The 23,280-nt window shown below is 38.7% G+C and overlaps 1 protein-coding gene across 9 annotated transcripts in view; it reads left to right on the top strand.

Annotated features, from left to right (window-relative positions):
* The window catches only part of STAU2 (staufen double-stranded RNA binding protein 2), a 452,577-nt gene that overhangs the window by 13,838 nt on the left and 415,459 nt on the right, over positions 1–23,280 (top strand). The window contains exon 1 of one of the 9 annotated variants that reach the window (XM_072604881.1): positions 5,870–6,201. The exons of 4 other annotated variants lie outside the window; for them this stretch is intronic. In XM_072604881.1, coding sequence (XP_072460982.1) covers positions 6,131–6,201 — 71 coding nt within the window. In that variant the 5' untranslated portion in view covers positions 5,870–6,130. Of the gene's footprint in view, positions 1–5,869; positions 6,202–16,894; positions 17,072–23,280 lie in introns of those variants that run through there. 4 more of the 9 variants (XM_072604877.1, XM_072604883.1, XM_072604878.1 and 1 more) reach the window with 4 other exon arrangements.

Raw genomic sequence — 23,280 nt, 5'->3', positions numbered from 1 at the left:
TTTAATATTCTCCTGTAGGATCAAATATTCTTTGTGTATTTGTAGATACACCCATACATACATAAATACATTCACACATATATAATGTATTTAATGTATGACTGTCATTTTTCTAAGATCAGTCCACCAATAAACATTTATCAAGCACCTGTTATGTGCTGGGCACATAATGAGGAAACAAAAAGAGAAAAAAGACAATCTCTGGCCTCAAGAAGCTCACAATCTAAGGGGGAGACAACAAGCAAACAAATATGTACAAACAAATTATATACAGGATAAATAGGATATAATTAAAAGATGGAAGACACTAGAATTAAGAGGGATTTGGGAAAGCATCTTTTAGAAGATGAGATCTTGGTTGTGACTTAAAGGAAGCCAGGGAAGCCAGTAAACAGAGATGAGGAGAGAGAGCATTCCAAGCATGGAGGATAAATTAGAAAAAGTGTCCAGTACAGAGAAATCAAGTGTCTTGTTCTTGGAAGAGCCAGGAGGCCAGTGTCATTGAAATGAAGAATGTGTGTTAGAAAGTAAGGTAGAAGAAGACTGGAAAGGTGGGAGGAGGCTAGGTTCTGAAAAGCTTTGAATGCCAGAAAAGGGCATTTGATCTTTGATCCTGGAGATGACAGGGAGCCACTGGAGTTTATTGAGGAGAGGATTGACATGGTTCGACCTATGATTTAGGAAAATCACTTTAGTGCCTGAATAAAAGACGGATTTTTATAGGGAGACACTTGAGATGGGCCAATCCATGAATAGGGGCAATGACAAGGGACTCCATCAGAGGAGAGAACGGAGTATATTCAAGAGATTTTGCAAAGGTGAAAATGACAAGTCTTGGTGACAGATTGGATATAGATATGGAAAGTGAGAGGTACCGAAGATTTGAGGATGACTCTAAGTGGCTAGTCTGAGGGACTAGGAGGATGATATTGCCCTCTATAGTAATAGGGAGGGTAGGAAGAGGTGAGGTCTGGGGGAAAGATAATGAATTTTATTTTGGGTATGTTGAATTTAAACTATCTACTAGAATCCACTTCAAAATGTCTGAAAGGCAGTTGGAGATGTGTAACTGGATATCAGTAGAGAGGTTAGGGCTGCATAGGGTGATTTGAGAACTGTCCATATAGAGATGATAATTCAGTCATAAGGGGGAAGGGGACTGATGATATCACCAAGTGAAGTAATATAGAGGGAGGAGAGAAGAGGGCCTAGAACAGAATCCTTTGGGAAACCTATGGTTAGGAGGCATGATCTGGATGATGACCCTGAAGAAGAGACTTAGAAGGAGGAGTCAAATAGGTTGAAGGAGAACCAGGTGGCAGTAGTGTCCTGAAAACCTAGAGAGAAGAGAATATCAAGGATGAGAGGATAATCAACATTATCAAAGACTGCAGAGAGGTTAAGGAGCATGGGGATTGAGAAAAGGCCATTGGACTTGGCAATTAAGAAATTATGGGTAACTTTGGAGAGAGCAATTTCAATCTAATGAGATTGAAAATGATTGTAAGAGGTTAAAAAGAGTGTGAGAAGAGAGAAAGTAGATGATCCTTTTAAGGAATTTAGACATAAGGGGCAGAAGAGATATAGGATAATCATGGAGATAGAAGGATTAAATGAAGGTTTTTTAAGGATGGGAAGACATGGGCATGTTTGTATAGGCAGTAGGGAAAGAACCAGTAGACAGGGAGAGATTGAAATTAAGTGATAGAGTGGGAATGACAAAGTGGGCAATCTGTTGGAGAGGAGTGGAATGGAATGACTTGAGCTGGTAGAGAGGTTAGCGTTGGTAAAGAGTATGGTCACCTCATCATGTGAGACAGGAGTGAAGGAGATAGTGGCAGAAGGCATATAAATTATAGGTGAAGAAAAGGGGAGGAGAGGGAACTCATGGTAAATGGCTTCAGTTTTTTCTGCAAGGTATAAGGCAAGGATGTTGACTGAGAAGGGTGGGGGGAGAGAAGCTTTTCAAGGTTTGAGAAAGGATGAAAAGGTTTGGAAGAGCCTGTGTAGAGAATGAGATAGTGATTTAATGAGGGAGGTATAATAGTAGCAGCCTAGCAGCAGCAAGGGTCCAGTTGAGGTTGTATGACATACATTTGTATTGAATACAACCAGAATGATTGCACAATTTTCCCCACTTTAAAAAAAAGTAGTACTTATGTAGGAATGAAGGGGCCAGATGGAAGGAGTGATCCAAGGCAAAGATTTGGCATGACACACTTGGTGAAGTGATAAGGGCACTAGGGACTAAAGACAAGAGGATAGTGCAAATTGAATTGGTCAAGGGGTCAAGACAGGGAAAAAAAGAGAGACTGGCTGGTGCAGGGGAGATGGCATGGGCTCAAGGGACTGGAGTGTGGTAAGGAAAGGCAGAGGAAGAGATGGAAAGCCAATAGTTTAAGGTAGCATAAGAGGATTGTGAAATTCTTGAGCATGGAGGTGGTATACTTGTAGGTGATGGCAAGATCTGGGATATAACCATTTTTATGTGTGACTGACATGGGATAGAAGAGTAGGTCATGGGAAGAATGTAGGTGTGTTTGAGAGTCAGTGTTTATATTGAAGTCCCCTGGTATGAGGGCAGGAGAGGAGGAGAGGAGTGTGAAGGGAGGAGAGAAATTTTGAGTCATGTACCAGATTCATTGAGGACAGAAGGGAAGTACCTGGAAGTACATTGTAGACAGTAGCTACCAGGATTTTGATTGACTGGTAGAGATGAATAGCAGGAAGCTTAAAGAAAGAAAGGATACTAATGACACGGATAGGTAGAGGACTTGGAAGTGACAATGGGGTTCAAGGAGTAATTCAACTCTTCTGCCTCAGTGAGCTGTGTCACTGAGGGAAGACAGGTTTCATTAATAGCTAAAAGATGAAAAAGAATGGGAGAGGAAAAGATTTAGGATGAAGGAAGGTTTGTTGCCAATAGAACAGGCATTCCAAAGGGCACTGTGGAAGGGGAGGGTGGTGTTTGGTTAGAACTTTGGGATGGGAGGATGGAGGGGGTTGGAAATAAGGTTTTGAGATGTGAGGGATGATAAAAATAGATTGGGATGATAAAAACCTACAAGGGTTTAGTTTAGAATCACTGGTACTTGGAGTTCATCTTGTAAAAATGAGGAGTTTTAGTTAATAATAACTGACCAGTAGCCACAGATAGAGTGTTTCAGTGTAGCTTTTCAATATAGTTTCAATATAGTACAGCTGTAATTATCTCTAATAAATTGCAGGAAAGTATTTAAAGTGATATTCTGACCTCAACATTAGAACCAGTTTCAGTTCTTTTGATTTTTCTTTTTGAGTTGTTAATAAAATTTTAAAAATACATGACGAGTATTTTTTGTATATTTGAAGTTTAATTAGAAGAACGTGTACTATGTTATCATTATTTACTTATGATTCTTGTAAGGTACCATTTTCTGACTCAGTGATAGTATCCCTGCTATTTGAACTATGGACATTCAACATGCATTCTTTTGTCAGAGGACCTATGTTCAAATCTTACCTTTGTGACCTTTGTGACCTTGGTCAAATCACCTAATGTCTCTGAACTTCAGTTTCTTTATCAGTAGTAGAAGCCTTTCTTATTCTTGAACTTTTATCTCTGTTCATTATTTCCAATTTATCCCCACGTATCCGTTTGTACAGTTATTTGCATGTCATCTCCCCCATTATTAGCTTGTGAGCCTCTTAAGAGGCTTTCACCTTTACCTTTCTTTGTATCCCCAAGTCTGTATCCACCAAGTGCTTGGCACGTAGCAGGTACTTATAAATGTTTACTGACTGACTGATTTTATGCCCTATGACTTAACACATGTCATTCTCCCAAAACGAATGTCCTCTGTATTTATTAAGATCCCATTCTCTCTCAAAGGCACAGGGTAAATACCACCTCTTTTGTAAAGCCTTCCTTAACCACTAGAGGCTACCTCTCCCTGCTCTGAATTCAGTCTATACTACTCACTAGGCAGTTTAACATAATGCTTTGCCATTCTCCACTGTCCATAGTTAGGTATCTCTTTCTTTCCCTGTTCTTCTTGTTTGTTTATATATGATATTTTATATCTAGGTCTTGGATCCATTTGGAACTAAAAAAAATTGAGGCCATTCACATAGAGCCCTCTCTTAATCTCTTTTGAGTTTAATGTATTTCTACACCAAATTCTCTGTGGAGTGTGTGTGTGTATGTGTGTGTGTGTGTGTGTGTGTGTGTGTGTGTGTGTGTGTGTGTGTGTGTGTGTGTGTGTGTGTGTGTGTGCTTTCTAGGAATAACCCTTCTGTATTTTCTGGTTCTTAATTGCCATCATAAACTCCCAGATTTTATAAATAAATTCATATTACTTAGCCACTTGTTTATTTCTTTGCCTGTATTTGACTGAGTTCTTGTGGGTGTTATCCATAGAGGATCTTTTGATTCTCTTTTTAGATCTTTAAGCACTTTTGGTTACATTTATCAAATTCACTGGTATATACCTATTTTCACCCTTTATTATTGGTTAGTGAAGTGACATCTTGTTCCAAAAGTATTTCTATAGGTTTTTTATTTGTTTATTTGTATACTTTTTTTATTTGCTTTTTTTTCTTTTAGAATATCAGTTCTTTCTCTCTCTCTCTCTCTCTTTTTTTTGGTGAGAAAGTGTTAAACTTCCTATACTTTCTTAGTGTGACTGACCTTGTCCTTTGTTAATATTGCATATGACTCGTGTTCTGTAGCCATTAATTGTTTTCAATGTGTTCTTCCCATGGAGCTTTGACCTCAGGATGCCACTAAGTCTCCACACAATCAGCTGTAGAGGTTTCAGTTGTTGTTAGCTGCTTTTCAGTTGTGTCCAACTCTTTATGACCCTATTTGGGGTTTTCTTGGTAAAAATACTGGAATGGTTTTGCCATTTCCTCCTCGAGCTCCTTTTACAAATGAGGAACTGAGGCAAATAAGTTTAAATAGCTTGGCCATGGTCACACAGCTGGTAAGTGTCTGAGGCTAGATTTGAACTCAGGAAGATGAGTATTCTTGACTCCAGGCCTGGCCCAATATTCACTATGCCACCTAGATGGCTTGTAGCCATAAAAGCCACTGAAGCTTTATTTTCTTCTTGTCCTTGTCCTTCCTCTTCCTCCTGGCTGGGGACACAAGGCACATACTGAAGTTAAGAACGAATTGAGAACTAAATAACAATATAAAACAGCAACACAAAGCATACCATAGGATGAGAGATTTAGAACTGGAAAGGAACTTAGAAGGCTTCTAGTACAGCTTCCTCATTCACTAATAAGGAAACTGAGCCCCAAAGAGATTAAGAAATAGAAAGCATTATGTTAAACTGCCTAGTGAGTAGTATAGACTGAATTCAGAGCAGGGAGAGGTAGCCTCTAGTGGTTAAGGAAGGCTTTACAAAAGAGGTGGTATTTACCCTGTGCCTTTGAGAGAGAATGGGACCTTAATAAATACAGAGGACATTCGTTTGGGAGAATGACATGTGTTAAGTCATAGGGCATAAAATCAGTCAGTCAGTAAACATTTATAAGTACCTGCTACGTGCCAAGCACTTGGTGGATACAGACTTGGGGATACAAAGAAAGGTAAAGGTGAAAGCCTCTTAAGAGGCTCACAAGCTAATAATGGGGGAGATGACATGCAAATAACTGTGCAAACGGATACGTGGGGATAAATTGGAAATAATGAACAGAGATAAAAGTGCAAGAATAAGAAAGGCTTCCTGTAGAATGTGGAATTTGAGCTGGGATGTGAAGGAAGTCAGAGAAGCCTGGAGGTAGAGATGAGGAGAAAGAGTGTTCCAGAGTTGGGGGAACAGCAATGAAGCCAGCATTACTTTGTGTATATGGTGGGGATGGTGGCAGGGAGGGCATCATATAAGAGAACTGGAAATGGAAGGAAGGCAGGTTATGAAGAATTTTGAAGACTAAGCAGAAGATTTTATATTTTGATCTTGGAGGTGATAGGAAGCCACTGGAATTTGTTGAATGAAGGAAGAGATTAAGGGAGAGGTTATTATATACCTGCCCTGATGTGGTCAGACCAGTTGATAGCTAGGTGGAGAATATATTGGAATGGGAAGAGACCTGAAGCAGAGATACTATCCAGTAGCCTATTGAAATACCCAGGAGTGAGGTGATGAGAGTCTACACCAGTTTGGTGGCAGGGCTGGAGAAGAGAAGGAGATATATGCAAGAAATACTACGAAGGTAAAATTGATAGGCCTTGGCAACAGATTTGATATGAGGGGTGAGAAATTGAGGATGACACTGAAGTTTGGAATTTAGGTGACTGGGGGCATAATGGTGCCCTTTATAGTAATAGGGAAGTTTGAAAGATTTTAGGGAAAAAAAAGTGGACAGGCTGTAGATAGTGAGAAGCCTCCAAGTCAAATGCCCTATTCATTAAATTAGGTTAGGGTTGCAGTACTGGGGTGTTCTGATGGTGGCAGATTCTGAGCTATAACTTGTCTTTTGATTTATATTATACTATAATGCCAACCATCACTCTAACATAGTGTGTTTGCGGGTAAGTGAGTAGATCAATCGGCCTGGAGTAATGGTTGGAATTCATGGAAAGCAGCAAAGGCAAGTCAATTTGGAGAATGAGGTTGGGGTCAGATTTTGGAGTGCATAGGATGGCATATAAGAACATGGAATTCATACTGTTTGTAGGTAATGGGAAGACATTGTAGGTTTCTGGGTAAAAGATAAGACACATTGAAAGTGCTGATTTTAGATTACTGATCTACAGCATTATGCAGAAGTGTTTGGAGTTGTTGAGAGATGAAGAGACCTGAGTTAGAAGGTAATTGCAATAACCTTAGTGTGGGATGATCAGTTCATATATTGGATTGGTGCACTGGGAAGAAAAGTTCAAAACTAGGTAGTAAAGAAATGTCAAAAATATATCAAGAGGACTTGGTAGCTGATAGGGTATTGGGGGAGACATGAGAGGATAAAATAGTAGAGTAGAAAAAGCATTGTATTTTGTTCTTCTGATCCATTTTCTACCCTTTAATAACTATGTACTTTGGTTGAATGACCTAACTTCTCAGGGCTTCAGGCCCTTTCTAAAAAGGGGTGAAAATAGCCATATTATATACAGGAGACTGGACTAGATGAATTTTTGCAATTCCTTCTCAAAAATCTCTCTTCCCTAACTCCTTGTTAAGCTTCCATTTGTGTGTTGTCTTTCCATATAAGATTGTAAGCTATTTGAGGGCAGGGGACTGCCTTTATTTTTATTTGGATTTGTATCCCATGTGAGTGCTTGGCACATAGTAGGCACTTAATAAATATTAATTGACTGACAGACTTTCTATCACTCTGACTTGGTAATACAATGAGTCTCAGATTTTTTGGTTTCAGGACCCCTTGACACTCTTAAAAATTAATGAAGACTTATCACCCTTCCTATCCCCTACCATCTGTAGAGCTTTTATTTATAATGACATTTACCACATTAGAAATTAAAATGTATTAATATTGTTACAAAAATAGCTTTGACTCAGTGGACCCTCTGGAAAGGGTCTCCAGGGTTCTGAGGGATCCCTGAACCACGCTTTGAGAACTACTGCTATCATATGATTTCCAGGGTTTAAGTCTAAAGTGATTCACTTCCCACCTGATTCCTTCATTGGACTTCTCAATTTCTCTACAGACTCATCTGCCTGAAGGATCAGATCAACTCTGAAATTCATACTTCCTTAGTATCCCATGCCCTTTGGACCCCTCCCTTCCTCTGGTCCGAGAAAGTGGAATCTGGACATCAGAGAACTGGAATTTTTTAAAGCTGGGGGCCCACACAAATACCTCATCACTTTCCGCCTGGTTAGACTTCATTAGACTTCTCCATTGTCTCCCAAAATTTGTTTTCTTGCACAATCATATCAACTCTGAGAATCATCCTTAGCAACTCTGTCCCTTAGACTCCTCCCCTCTAGGACTTGAGCAAGTGGAGAATGGGTATCACAGAGCTCCTCTCAGATCTTTTATTTAAGGAAGCATCCAGGGCAGGCAGACATCTCACAAATTTCCAGTTGGCAGTAGGATTTCATCGCCCCCCAACCTCCCTTTCCTCACCTTTCTGCTTCTTTTTATGCATTGTCTTCCCTTGTGAGTTTCTTAAGAGTAGGAACTATCCTTTACCTTTCTTTGTACTTCTGAGGCATAGCAGAGTGCCTGGTACATAGTAGGCACTTAATACATATTTATCGACTGACTGGCAGAATGATTATACTGTTTATAGAGATAAGGGAAGGTTAGGAAGGAAAGCTAGAATTATAGGAAAGAAAATACGTGCATATTGAGACATGTTCAGTTTGAGGGAGATGACCTGTAAATGGAAATTTCCAGCAGGTTGTTTTGGAGAATAATCAAGATTGGAGATAGAAATACGTTTCTTTGTCTTTTCTTATTATGTATATAAGTTTTAGTAAAAAAAAAAAGATTAAAAAAAAAGATTGGAGATAGAGATTTAGGAGTTATTCTCATAGAGAGGTTCTAGAACTCAATGGAGTTGAGTTCTAGGTTCTAGAACTTAAATGGACCCTTTACACAGTCAAAATGGAAGAGAACGAGAACAGGATGTTTGATGAAATACTGTATAACCTTCAATGGAAAGAATATTTTCTTCCCAAAGAGATATCATAAAATACCCTTATCCAACAATCTGTTTTACAACAAAAATTCTAAACTTAGATGATATTAACATGGATTTTGTTTAAATTGTGATTTTAAAGTTCATTCTTATTTGATATAGGTTTACCGTGCATGTATTCTTAGCAACTCAGAAATAGGGGACTGTTTTACTTTCAGAAAGTGTAGATTACATACATTTAAAAATGGATCTTTTTGGTCTGTGTTGACATTTGTCTCATGATTCTGAGTCATGTGAGCAAGTTGGCAGATTAGACATTTTCCCTTATCCCTGTGACCTCACAACCTTTCCAATAGGAATTATGTGCAACATATAAGGTGATTTCTGCCATCTCCAGAGCCTAGGAGAAGTATTGGCAAATTCTGGTTTATTAAAAAATGTAAAAACCATTCTTATCTTTTGGGCCATACAAAAACAGCCTGACAACATTTTGCCTGAAGTCCATAGTTTGCTGAATCCTGTTCTTGGACACGTAAGAACCCAAATGTGGTAACAGTTCAATGAACAAACAACTAGCTTCTTGCTAGCTCCTAATGTGCCTCCTCAGCATCCTCTCTCCTATTCCCCATGACTTTCTGACAGCCGTGCCACACAAGCTGACCCATGCTTGCAGCAGAAATCAACTTTCCCTCTATGGTAGTCTTTTATTCTTGGTTGGCATGATAGGATTTTACCATGTACTTCTGACAATGTGTTTCAGATTGGTGGAGGGTCTACTCATAAACTTATTCATTGAGATTTCTAGAATATCATGCTAAAAAAAAAAATTCCCTTTTCTATTTCCCTTTTTTTTCTTGCTCAGGTCCACTTTACCTATTGTACTTCTAGGAAAATAAAAAAAATAGATTTACTGCTATCTCCCCATTGATAGTTTTTGTGCATAGAGCTGATCATGTGCCTCACCTTCTCTGACATCTTCAGTGATTGCTCTTGCCTGCATTTGCCTTTCTTTGCCTAGTATTGAAGGTCTTCCATAATGGAACACTTGAATTCTCCTTTTCTAGTTTTATCTCTTATTATTTCCTCTCAAATATTCTTTATTTCATTAGAATTAGACAGTGTCCTGTCCCTTAAGCACATCCTGTCTCTGTCACTTGGCTCATTTTATTTCTTTTGCCTGGAAATAATTAATTTTCTCCTCCTCTTAGTCAGTTAAATCTTTAGTCATTCTTTAAAAGACAATATCAAAAGCGTCCTTCTCTGATCTCTTGTCAGTAATAACCTTACATATCTTGTACCACCTGATTTTATACTTTCTACTATACTCATGTATATTGTATTATAATGATCTCTCTCTCTATATATCTATATTTTTTATTACCCCTCTAGACTCTAAGCTTCATGAGGTCAGAGGCTCTGTTTTATCTTAACTTTGTACTTCCCTTTGTTCCTGATACAGTACTCTGCACACAGTAGGTAGTTAATACATGCTTATTGTTAAGTTGAGAAGGCAAGGATAAGAAGTGATGGGAAAGAAAGAATGAGAAGGACTAGCTACTCTGCAAACTACTTGTAAGGGAACCCTCTGATTACTTTCCAAATGTACTTCTATTCTGCCTTCTTTGTCCTGATTTTTTTCCTTATTAGAGGATTTATGAGTGTATACATATATGAAGGTGTAAAAATCAGTTATGGAATTTTAGGAACTAGCCCTATTGGACCTGAAGCAGTTCTCTTTGACAGCTGATTGGATGGCTGTGCTTTGCTGAAGCATTGGCTTGTCTAGCTCCTACAGTCTCTGATCTATTTTTAACAATTTTGATCATGTTGTGTTCTGAATCTATTTTGGTTACCTACCATTTTAGATCTGAATATAAATGTCCCACATGGTGTCTTGCACATCCATTACATTAAAAAAAATTACTGAATGATTGATAAGTAGTTGAAATATAACAATGTAAGAGGAAATGATGAACTTTAAATGAGGGAAGAATGGATTTCATTACAATGCTGCATGGAAATATATTTCAGTTAATTCAGTTATCTGTAAATTGGTTATCCATTTGGGAGATAATATTGTCCTCTTGCTTCTCTTCCTTTTTGCTGTGTGCCTTTTTATTATTTCATTACTTCTTTTACTGAGAAAATTGACGTCATCTGTCATAAACTTCAAATTCTCTCCTTCCTTGTCTCCTTTCAGCTCATTAATGTCCTTGTCTATCTTTTCCTTCTTGTTTTCCTTCCTCCAATCTCAGAGGAAGAAGTGGCCTTTGTTCTTCTTTCCTATAGCATTGACTTGTCATGTTTCATAAGTTCCAGGTCTATTTTAAAGTTTTTTTAATCCTGTTTTGTGCTGAGTCTTTTCATTATGATATTTCATCAATTGCTAAGACCTCTAAATTCTACTTCCACAGCAACTCATGCATTTCACACTTTGCTCTGCAGACACTGACACAGCCCTCATTTAAGGCCTGAACATCTGTAGCTTAGATTATTGTTAGTCTTCAAATTGGTCTTTTGGTCTCTGGTCTCCTTTTTTTTCCAATCTGTCCTCCACATATCTGCCCAGAATTTTTTTTTTAAAGTCATAGATCTGACCATGTCACTCCCCTCTTCAAAACCTTCAATGACTTCCCATTTTTTTCCCCAAATAGTTTATGTTCTCTTAAGCCTGGTCTTCAAGATCCACCATTACCTGGCCCCATTGTTCCCTTCCAAACTTATTTTATATTACTGCCCTTTATGTGTGTGTTCATCCCTCATTGCTGAAGAAGATCATACCATCAGAGAAATAATGATATGACTTGCACTTGACTTTGTTTTGAGTGAGTGAGGGCTGTCCAGGTCACCAGGCTCACTTCTCCTCCAGAGCCATCTGAATCCAGTGACCTGATATTCATCAAGATGACTGGACATGACCCAGGATGAGGCAGTTGGGGTTAAGTGACTTGCCCAAGGTCACACAGCTAGTGAGTGTCAACTGTCTGAGATGAGATTTGAACTCAGGTCCTCCTGACTCCTGCACTGGTGCTCTATCCACTGCACCACCTAGCTGCCCCTTGTCCTTTATGTACTTTATGTTTAAACCAACCTGGATGACTAGCTGTTCCCCAAAGTTGACCATTAGCAACAACTGCCTTCGGAGCTTGAGATAAACTCTCTTTTCATCTCTGCATCTCAGAATCCTTATGCATACTTCAAGGCTCAGTGCTAATTTTACCTCTGCCATCATGTGAGCTGCTATCTTTTCCCTAGTTGCTGGTGTATTCTATCTCTTAGAGTGACCTCATATTTATTTATTTGTGTATGTATTATATTCTTGTGGTAGAATATAAACTCCTTAAGGGTAGTGATTGTTCCATTTTTGCCTTTGTATTGATCCCTAGTCCTTATACAGGGTCTCATCCATAGTAGGAACTGGACTAATTCAAGGCAAGAAACATTTATATTATTGAGAGCTGACTGCACCTTTACTAAGCCCTCCTGTCTTTTTCCAGGCAGATGAGATTGTAATCAGTAATTCCCACTTATGTACCTTTAACCTGCCCTTCTCTGCTGGCTATTGCTATATTCACCTTTATATCATCCTTAGAAAACCTTCTCTTGAGCTTGCCATCACTTCAGTTATTTCTGTTATCCATTATCCATTGCAATAGGCAGCATGGTGCAGTGGAATAAATGCTAGATGTGGAGTCAGAGTACTGTGTTACCCACTACCTATGTATTACTGAATTGTCTCTGGGCCTCAAGTTTCCTGATCTTGGTGAGAGCGTTTTGCAACGTGACCTCTATGTTTCCTTTGAGGTCTATGAACCTAATTGCTCTCTATATAGAGTACTATACATTTGTTAACAGCTACTTCCTCACCAACACTTATCAATCCCTCTCAGGATGGCTTCTGCAATACCTGCTCTACTGAAATAGCTCTCTCTAAAGACAAAAGTTCTTAACCATTTTTGTGTCCGGGTCCACTTTGGGAGTCTGGAGAAGCTTATGAACTCCTCAAAATAATATATTTACATGCATAAGGTGAATTAAATAGGTTTACAAATACCTAGTTATATTGAAATAGTTATTGAAATATATATTAAAAAACCAAACAAATCATGATCCACAAGTGAAGAATTCCTGCTCTTGAGGCCTTTCCTTGTCCTTGTAGCTTTTAGTGCCCCCCCCATAGCCTTACATTAATTTAGCATATATTTATTTATATACGTGTTGATTCCTCCAGTAGAATGTAAGTGCCTTCCTCCTTAATGGTAGAGACTTTCATTTTTGTCTTTATTGCCTCAGTGCCTCGCATTGTGTCTGACTCATAATAGATATTTAATAAATACTTGTTAATAGATTGATTGGGTAGCTAGGTGGCACAATGCATAGAGTGTCAGGTCTGGAGTCAGAAAGACCTGAGTTCAAACGTGACCTCAAAAACTTACTAGCTATGTGATCCTAAATAAGTCACTTGACCCTCTTTGCCTCAGTTTCCTCTTCTGTAAAATGAGTTGGAGAAGGAAATGGCAAACTACTCCAATGTCTTTGCCAAAAACCCCCCAAAAGGGATCATCAAGAGATGGACACAATTGAAATGACTGAACAATTAATTGATTGACAAAGGTTACTAATGAGCTCTGTATTAAAAAATTACCATTTCCTTGACCTATTTTGGGGGGAGGGGATGGGAGGGCTTTTGAGCCAAATACAATAGCACCTATCTCACAGGGTTGTTGTAAAGTAATATTTATAAAGTGCTTAGCACAGTGCCTGATACACAGGTGCCTAAACAAATGCTTGTTCTATTCTCCCTATCTTCCCCAGTGTCATTTTCATTTTTCTCCAATGGTTACATATAGTTGTACATATATATATATATATATAATATATATATATATATATATACATATGTATATATATGTATGTATGCATATATGTGTGTGTTTATATATATCTGTATACACACACACATACACACACACACATATATATATTTATCTGCTTTTATGTTGTATCTACCCAGTGGAATATAAACTCCTTGAGTGTTTGTATCCCTGTTACCTAGCATCATATTTATAGTAAGTGCAAATACTTGTTGGATTGTATTTCTTTGATTTTGTAAGAGTATTCTCTGGCTATCTCTGAGAATTTCTTCCTTGTCTCTTATTGGCTCCTTATGCTCTATCCACTCATTAAATGTGGACACCTCAAGGTTCTGCACTTTTCCTTTTCTTACCTTTCTGTACTCTCTCTTGGCTACCTAATTATCCTTCATGGCTTCAAAAACTATATCTATATTGATGACTGAGAATTTTATATCTCTGCCTCTAGCCTCTCTCCACAGCTCTAACCCCATATTTTCAACTGCCTTCTTGATCTATCCTTCCAAAAAATCTGACCAATTAATTAGCCAATTAGCAAGGATTTTTAAGTACCTACTGTGTGCCTGGCACTATGACAGACACTGGGAATTTAGAGATAAATATGAAACAAATAGTCTCTGCCTAGAAGAAGCTTACATTCTATGAGGGGAGACGATATGAACCTGTGTAAGAACATACAGATTATATGTGAAATAAATAAAAGTAATATTAGTAGAGAGGTCACTAGCAGCTGAAGGATCACAATGTGTCATGGAGGAATTTGGATGTTTGGTGGGTAGAGTTGAGGAGGATGGGAATAAGGGAGCATGGCTGTTGGTGTTGGAGAACAGAGTGTGTACAATAATAGCTAGGAGTTCATAATCACTGGGGTTTTGAGAGTATGATAGAGAGAGACTTGTGTTAACCATTGAAAAATGAGTTTAGTCAGATTGTCACTGATTAGAGAGAAGTCTGTTGAAGAAAGCAAATACTAGTTTGTTGAAGGCCCACCCTCTTTTGTTCTGCTTTATGGTATGTGAAATGATGAATCTTATGAAGCCCCAGAGACCCTGCTCACTACAAGCAGGAACAAAAGAAGATATAGTCTGAGGAAGCCCAGACATGCAGCAAGAGCAATTAGTGGCAAGTTTCATCTAGAATGGAACATTCAAGAAGGCCCTGGGATATAGATGGGCAAGTCACCGAGCTCCTTGGGAAGGCTTGGGGGCAAATATGGAGGCCACAAGTGGGTCATGTGGATCTGGGGTTGATACAGAGCTCCTTTGGAAGTTTCAGGAGTAGAGGCAGAGGCAGACGACCCAAATCTGGTGTTGATATAGGACTTGATCTAATTCACATTTCTGTCTAAGTTTATTAACAGAACTCCTTTTCTCTTCAAACATATCCAAAATAAAATCATTCTCTTTCCTCCAAAACCTACCCCTGTCTAAATTCCCAGTTACTCTTGAAGGTAGCACTACTCTTCTAGTCAATAAGGTTTACAACCTAGGAGTCATCCTTCTCCACACCCTACGGTCAACCAATTGCTAAATCTTGTCAGTTTTACCACCCCAGCATCTATCACATCAGACCCTTTCTCTCTACTCACAACACAACCACCTTTCTCTAGGCCCTCATTACCTCTCACCTTCTTGAATTCCTGGGGGATAATCTCCTCTTGCCATATAACCTGGAAAATTTCAGTCAGCTTTTGTGTGAGCAATGGCCACCCTACTTTGTAACTCTCAGCTGGAACAGAATCAGTACCAGGTGCTTTGCCACATGAAAGGAACCTAATGGCCCTCAAAGCCTCTTCTTCAGCTGGTAGTTCAGCTAAGGAGAGATTGACTTCAACATGAGGTAAACGGTCAGTGGCCTCAGCATTGATCAATGATGGTCTGTTGAGAACACTATGGAAGTGCTTAGCCCATCTCTCTAGGATCATGTCCTTATCATTAATCAATGTGGATCCATCAGCACTGAGTAGTTGTGATGCACCATAGGTTTCTGGTCCATAAATAGCTTTCAGAGAATCATAAAAGCCCTTTGAATTTTACTATCAGCATAAAACTGAATATCATCTGCCTTCTTACTGAGCCAAGAATCCTGCATCTCTCTGAACTTTGCTTGTACTTTGCTTTTGATGGACTTAAATGCTGCCTTCTTAGAGGTGGGTGCACTATCCTGCTGGTATGTCCTGTGGAGTTCTCATTTTTTGTTTAACAGCTTCTGAATCTCCCCATGATTTTCATCAAACCCAGTCTTGGTGTTTGCGAGTATTCTGACTCAGATGAACAAATGCAGTGCTGCACAAAAAATCTCTGAAAGCTGCCCACACCTTTTCTGCTCCACTGTTGCCAACTGTGTGTTGGCTCAACTTTACCAATTTTACTAAGTTTACCTCTACCAATTCATTTTTTTCAAGTGTTGCTTTAAATAGATAGCCTGTAAATTTTGAATGGGATTGAAATCAGGCAGTCTTTATGGTGTATTTCAATTTCCAGCCATTTATGCTACACGGCTGAGGAATCTGGCTGCCAGGTCCCTCTGAAGTGCTTTGTTTTCTGAGAATTAATTCTGCTGTGTTGTAGCAATACCTTGTCAGTTCTTTTTTCATTTTGGCTACACCTTCCTCTGTGCTTTAGTGTCTGATCCTGTTTCGTTTTGATTGAATGATCCTTGAAACAGTTGTGCTCCCCAAACCAACAGCTGCTTTAGTATCTCTGATGGTTAGTGAAGTGTGCTCTTTAAGAGTTGCAGTTTTTGCAGTTCCCTTCAAATAATATCTATTCCTAAAAACTATAGAATTTAAAACACAACAAAGAAGAGCAATAAAACACATTAATATGGCACAAAATGTAACATTTAGCTGATAGAGAATTAACTAAAAGTCAGGAAGTCAGTTCAGTCTAGTTTCACTTAGTCAAATTCAACCATATCAAAATTATTACTGTCTCAAACTTTTGTTGTGTTTGTCATTTTTTCTAGAAGAGGGCCATGACATTAGGGAAATGATGACATGACTTGGAGTTGACTTTGATTTGAGTGAGGGAGGGCTTGTGCAAGATCACCAGTCTCACTTTCTCCTCCAGAGCCATCTGGGTCCAGTGGCCAGACATTCATCAGAACAACTGGAGATGACCCAGGATTCAGTGGGAGACCCTGGCCCTTGTAGGCTAAGGTCTTAATATGTGCCCAACTTTAGATTAGGAGAAGTTACTTCCTTTAATCCCCATGACTCCTAGATGAGAAAAACTTTACTTTCTGTTTTTACAAGCCCTCTTTCTTATCTAGCTTAAGGATTTGCCTCTTCAGGCCTGAGGATCTCAGTGCCATGATCCTTAGAAGTTCTCTTTATTTTACCCCATCCCCATGCCTCTCTTCCTGACCCTCTTCTTAACATTAAACAAATTCTTTTAGCTGAATTATTGAAACTGGTTCTATATCTAGGCTTATAAGTAGAAAAAGTCTTTCAAAAGATAATGCATATCAAAAGAACATTTCCTTCTCTATTTGCAGAAGTGGACCATGGCATCAAAATCCATGTTAAAACATTAAATCAGTTTTGAGACCTCCTGGGATTAATCTGTTGGATCCAATTAAGTTCAATGAATATTTGTTAAATGTAAGTTATCTACAAGGCTTTTTGATAGTGTATTCAAGGATACAGAAAGAATAAAGTAACTTCTGCTCTGAAGGAGCTTATATCCAAGAAAGGATGGAAAACTTTTTTTCTCTTAATATTATTCTGCTGACTTACAAAAATAATTAATAATAGGCCAAGTAGAATGAAATTAAAGCATGCAAACACAAAGTGCCTCCTGTGCAAAGCGTTATGGTAGAAACTGGAATAGGCATAAATTTAGATAAGACACTTATCCTCATGTAGCTTGCAATCTTGTAAGGAGATACATGTATAAATAAACATAGTGCATATATGAATGTATTAGTCAGTTGTAAAACAGTACTAAATATCCCTTTCCTTGGTTTAGGTCACTCTGAAAGATCTAGTATGCTCCAGGACAGGGGTGGGGAACCTGTAACCTTGAGGCCACATGTGGCCCTCTAGGTCCTCAAGTGTGGCCCTTTGACTGAATCCAAACTTCACAGAACAAATCACCTTAATAAAAGGATTTGTTCTGTAAAACTTGGATTCAATCAAAAGACCATGCCCTACTCTAAGAGTTTCCAAATGAATGAACGAAAGAGTAAAAAAAGCAGTATTGAGAATTTTCCATGTTCTGGGCACTGTACTAGAACTAAGGAAACAAATTCAGGCAAACAAGACAGTTTTATTCCCTCAAGAAACTTACACTGCAACCGGGGAGGACAAATTATGTGGGAGCCAGAATCGTGGACAGGGGTGGTGGCTTGTTCTGAAGTTGACTGGTTCTGGGCAGAATCTGGTGAAAGTTGGGGGAGATTCTGGTGGTTTTGGAGATTTAACCAGAAGCCCCTGTTTGTACCTTACCTACACTTCTCAGGACTTGAAGATACCTCAGATTTTGTGATGTACCTTAGGATCATATGGTTTTAGGTGGCAAACCATGGAGTTTTCAAATCTCCTTGAAATATCTCCAGGGATTCTGGGGATTTCTGGGTGTTTGGCACTTTTGAACATCTTCAGAGGAGATAGTCAGAAAGATGAGGTTGTAAAACCGATTTAAGTCAACACAGATTTTGTTTTGTGAAGTTTGGATTCAGTCAAAGGACTGCACTTAGGAACCTAGAGTGCCACATGTGGCCTTGGGACCTCAGGTTCCCCACCCCTGACCTATATAGAGATTGAATATTGTGTATAGGGATCAACAGTGAGGCTGGAATATAAAGTATGTGAGAGGGAATAATATGAAATTAGTATAGATACCATCTAGATTGGAATCAGCTTGTGAAACAGTTAATTAACAAATTTTTATTAAGCACCTGCTATGAACCAGGCTCTGTACTAGACAAAAATGAAACAGTCCTTGCTTTCAAGGAGGTCACATTCTATAGAGGGAGACAACATATATAACACGTACATGTATAAGGATATACCAAATACATTCACTAAAAAAGGCATTAGAAATGGGAAGGATCAGGAAAGGCTCCTGTGGGAGATTGTCTTTGGGCCTAGTTTTGAAGGAAACTAGGGCTTATAAGGGCTGGCAGGTGGTCCAGTGGATAGATTGCCAGGCCTGGAGTCAGGTAGACTCATATTGGTGAGTTAAAATCCTGCCCCAGATACTTACTAGCTGTGTGACCCTGGACAAGTCACTTAACCTTGTTTGCCTGAGTTTCTTCATCTGTAAAGTGAGCTGGAGAAGAAATTGGCAAACCACTCCATAATCTTTGTCACAGATATCCCAAAATGGGGTCATGAAGAGTTGGACATGATGGAAAAATGACTCACTGAAAACAACAAAAGGCTTATAAGAGTTAAAGGTGAGGAGGAAGTGCAAGGCCATTGAGAGGGGGGATGGAATTCTGTGTCTGAATAACAGAAAGCTAGTTTGGCTTGACTGTACCATCCTGGGAGGGAGGCAATGTATAAGAAAACTATAAAGGTAGTGGGGAGCCAGGTTCTGAAGGGTTTTAAATAGTAAATGAAGAAACTTGTGTTAGAATGTAAGGTCCTTGGGAGTAAAGATTGCTTTACTCTTTGTACTTATATCTCAAGTGGTAGCACGCAGTAGACCCTTAACAAATTGATTCAAGAAGTAATAAGGAGTCACTGGAATTTATTTAGCAGGGTAGTGGGTGGTCAAACCTGTGCTTTGGGAACCAGTGGAGGATGCATTTAGATTTTCCTCCTTTTTAATCAAGAGGGTCAAAGTTTTATTTTTTAAGCTTATCAGTTTTATCAGTTAAATTTATCAGTTTTTTAGTATTTTTGGTGTCCATTTACAAGATTTTCTTATTTGGGCTTATTTGTTGCCTCACTAATTTTTTAAATTGCATGTTCAGTTCATTAGTCCTCTCTTCTATTTTGTTAATGTGAAGTTTTTAAGGATGTTTTTCCCTCTGAGGACTGATATAGATTCATCCCAGAAATTATGGTATGTTGTCTTGTGCTTATCATTATTCTTATAGCTATTATTTCTATTCAAATAGAATTACTTTGTTTTTTGACCTACTTGTTATTTAATATTTCATTATTAAATCTCGTTGTAGGTTTGTGATATTTGCTTGTGCTTCCTGAGTCGATAACTGCTTTTATTGTGTATCTGTAAAGGATGTTCTTGGCTTAGCATTTCTACATTTTACTTATTTGTATTTTTATCTTTGCCCCAATGCTTGGCCTAAGTTTTATAGAAATGCCATATGGTGATGAGAAATATGTATATTCTTTTATTTATCCCAATTGGAAGATTCCATAATTCCATTTTAACCCTAAATTCTCTAATAGTTTATTTATTTAGTTCTGTCTCCTCTCCCTTTTTATTTTTATTTATTTTTATTTTATAGTTTTAATTAATTAATTTATTTTTAACACAGTTTATAACGTAAAGCAATTCGAACTTTTGGTCAAGTGATACATCTTTTTAAAGCATTTACAATATGGACAACAAAAAAAAATTTGTTTTTTTTTAAACATAAGCCAACTGAGACACAGATAATATTGATGTTGCTAACTTCACAATCTCTTGATCTAATTGTCTCCTCAGTATTACTAAGAATAAAAAGACCCTAACTTAATGTTGTTGGTCTAAAGTTCTATGCCTAATAGCTTAATTTTAGGCAGCCTTGGATGTTCCTCTACCCATAATCTATAATTGAATAGATCTGGTATTAAGCTTGCAAACCTTTTGACTATAGGAAATTGCCACCAAGAGTGGGGACATTGCAGGGAAACAATATCTCCCCAACTTCATGTCAATTCCAGGCAGGAGTAGATTGTCCACTTGTATTCAGTCAGGCTTAAAGTCTGCCAGGTGTCATTGGGGAAATTGAGTCAGGAGAATCCCACCTCAGCCCATGCTGAACAGCTGCTCTCCCACCCTTCCCTTGAGATCACCTATGCAGTTCATACCAGCATCTCATCAGCTTACTGGCATCATGGATTGGAGGCTCAGATCGCCTTTCTTGCTTCCCATGCCTGGAGTTAGACTCAGAAGAACAGTCACTTAGTAGTCCCACATCATCTAAACCAGGTTTCAGATATGATTATAGTTTCACTTTGGCTAAGGAACATCTTTTAGTCAAGTCTTAAGTGGCTTACATGACTTTCTATACATGTTTTAGTTCTGATTAAATGGCAATCATAAAATCAAATTTACCATTAAAACCTTGACTTTCCCATCAATGCCAAATTTTATCAGAGGTTACTTTCCTCTTGGAAACTTAGACTGAAATTCTTTTCTCCAAACTAAAGATGTCATTGATTTATTCTCAGTAATTAATTCAGTCTATTGTTTTAATACTAATTGCTTTTACCTCACTTTGTAACATGACCAATTTTTCTCCCCATCACCCCCCTCCCCCCACTTCCTAATACCTTGCATTCTGGTTGCTCCTTCCCTCAACGTACCCTCCCCTCCATCACACCCCACCCCTGTCCTATCCCCATCTTCCTTCTTTTCTTGCAGGGCAAGATAAATTTCCATACCCCTATCCCTGTAATTCTTATTTCCCGATTATAAGCAGTAAAAATTCTCAACATTCGTTTCTACTGCTTTGAATTCCAACTTCTCTCCCTCCCTACTAAGAAGGGAAGCATTTCAATACAGACTAAACATGTGTTGTTTTGCAAAAGACTTGCATAGTAATCATGTTGTGTAATACTAATTATATTGCCCTCTGACTTACCCTATCCCCCTTATTTTTCCCCCCTACAATTGACCTTGTCTCTTCTCAAAAGTGTTTATTTCTAGTGACTCCCTTCTCCCATTTGCCCTCCCTTCTAACATTCTCTTCACTCCACTTGTTGCCTCCTCTCCTACTTTCCTGTAGTGTGATATAAATTTTCCTATCAAATTTAGTGAGCATGTTATTCCTTCCTTCAGCCACATGTGGGGAGAGTAGCTTTATTGCCCCCCTCCCCCCTCCCTTATCTCCTCCATTGAATAAGATTTTTCTTGTCTCTTTTATGAGTTATAGCCTACCCCATTCCATTCCTCCCTTTCTCTTCCTGGAATTTTCCTCCTTCACCCCTTAATTTTTATTTTATTTTGTTTTATTTTATTTTATTTTTTGTGTGTGTGTACATGGATATCATCTCTTCTGATATAACATACCCTGTACTTTCTATCTATCTATGTGTATGTGTGTGTGTGTGTGTGTACAATCTCTCCAACTACCCAAATACTGAGAAAAGATTCAAGAGTTAAAAATATTTTCTTTCCATGTAGTAATGTTCATGAGTAGCAGCTTTAGAGAGTCTTTTATGATTTTTCTTTTTTGTTTACCTTTTCATGCTTCTCTTGATTCTTGTCTTGGGAAGTCAAATTTTTAAATACAGATCTGTTCTTTTCCTCAACATAAAATCTTCAAATTTGTCTCTATTACTGAATGTCCATTTTTTTCCTTGAAGTGTTATATTCACATATGCTGGGTAGGTGATTCTTGGCTTCAATCCCAGTTCCTTTGACTTCTGAAATATCCCACTCCAAGCCCTTAGATCCTTTAATGTTGAAGCTGCCAGATCCTGTGTTATCCTGATTGTATTTCCGCAGTACTCAAATTGTTTCTTTCTAGCTGCTTGCAGTATTTTCTTCTTCATCTGGGAACTCTGAAATTTGGCCACAATATTCCTAGCAGTTTCTCTGTTCTGGTTTCTTTCAGGAGGTGATTGATGAATTCTTTCAATATCCATTTTGCCCTCTGATTCTAGAACATCAGGGCAGTTTTCCTTGATAATTTCATGGAAGATAATGTCTAGGTTCTTTTTTTGATCATGGCTTTCAGGTAGCCCAACAATTTTTAAATTATTTCTCCTGGATCTATTTTCCAGGTCAGCTGTTTTTCCAATGAGTTCTTTCACATCATCTTTTATTTTTTTTAATTTTTGGTTTTGTTTACTAACTTCTTGGTTTAACTCATAGTCATTCTTTTCCCTGGACTCAATTCTCTCTTTCAACGAATTATTTTGTTCAGTGAGCTTTTGAACCTTCTCCTCCATTTGGCTAATTCCGCTTTTTAAAACCTCCTTCTCTTCATTGGCCTTTTGGACCTCTTTTTCCAATTGAGTTAGCCTCTTTTTAAAGGTGCTATTTTCCTCAGCGTTTTTTTGGTTCTCCTTTAGTAAGCTGCTAACTTGTTTTTTAAGGTCTTCTATTTCCTGAGCCAAGTTTAAGTCCCATTTGGAGGGAGGGCCCTTGACTTCCTCTGGCAGCATGCCTTGTTCTTCCTCCTCCAAAGGGATGGAGGGAGACACCTGTTCCCCAAGAAAGTGACCTTCTATAGTCTTATTTTTTTTCCCCTTTTCTGGGCATTTTCCCAGCCAGTTACTTGACTTCTGAGTTTCCTCTCCACACCCATCTCACCTCCAGATCCTACCAGCTAGTGCTTGGGGTCTGAGATTCAAATGCTGCTTCCCAGCCTCAAGGCTTTCGGTGGGGCAGGGCTGCTATTCAGTGTGAGATTAAGTTCAGGTGCTCAGGTCAGGGCAGGGCCGCCTCATGGGGCTTAGTTCCCTCAGGGGGTTTAAGAGGAGAGCTTCAACAATGGATCTGGGCTCCTGCCTGCTTTGGCAGCCCCTGTCTGCTGCTGCCTCCGCTGCTGCCTTCCAAGGGGGCACCCCACTCCCCTCTTGGCAAAAAGACCCTCTCACTGACCTTTGGCACCTGTGGATGGAGGGATCTGCGCTGCTGCTGGAGATTCCGTCCCTGAAGCCTGCTGGGATCTGCTCCTCTT

This window comes from Notamacropus eugenii, chromosome 4, assembly GCF_028372415.1.
Source record: "Notamacropus eugenii isolate mMacEug1 chromosome 4, mMacEug1.pri_v2, whole genome shotgun sequence".
Classification (NCBI taxonomy): domain Eukaryota; kingdom Metazoa; phylum Chordata; class Mammalia; order Diprotodontia; family Macropodidae; genus Notamacropus; species Notamacropus eugenii.
Note: the sequence above shows the minus strand (reverse complement) of the source record. Positions and strands in the feature narration are given on the sequence as shown.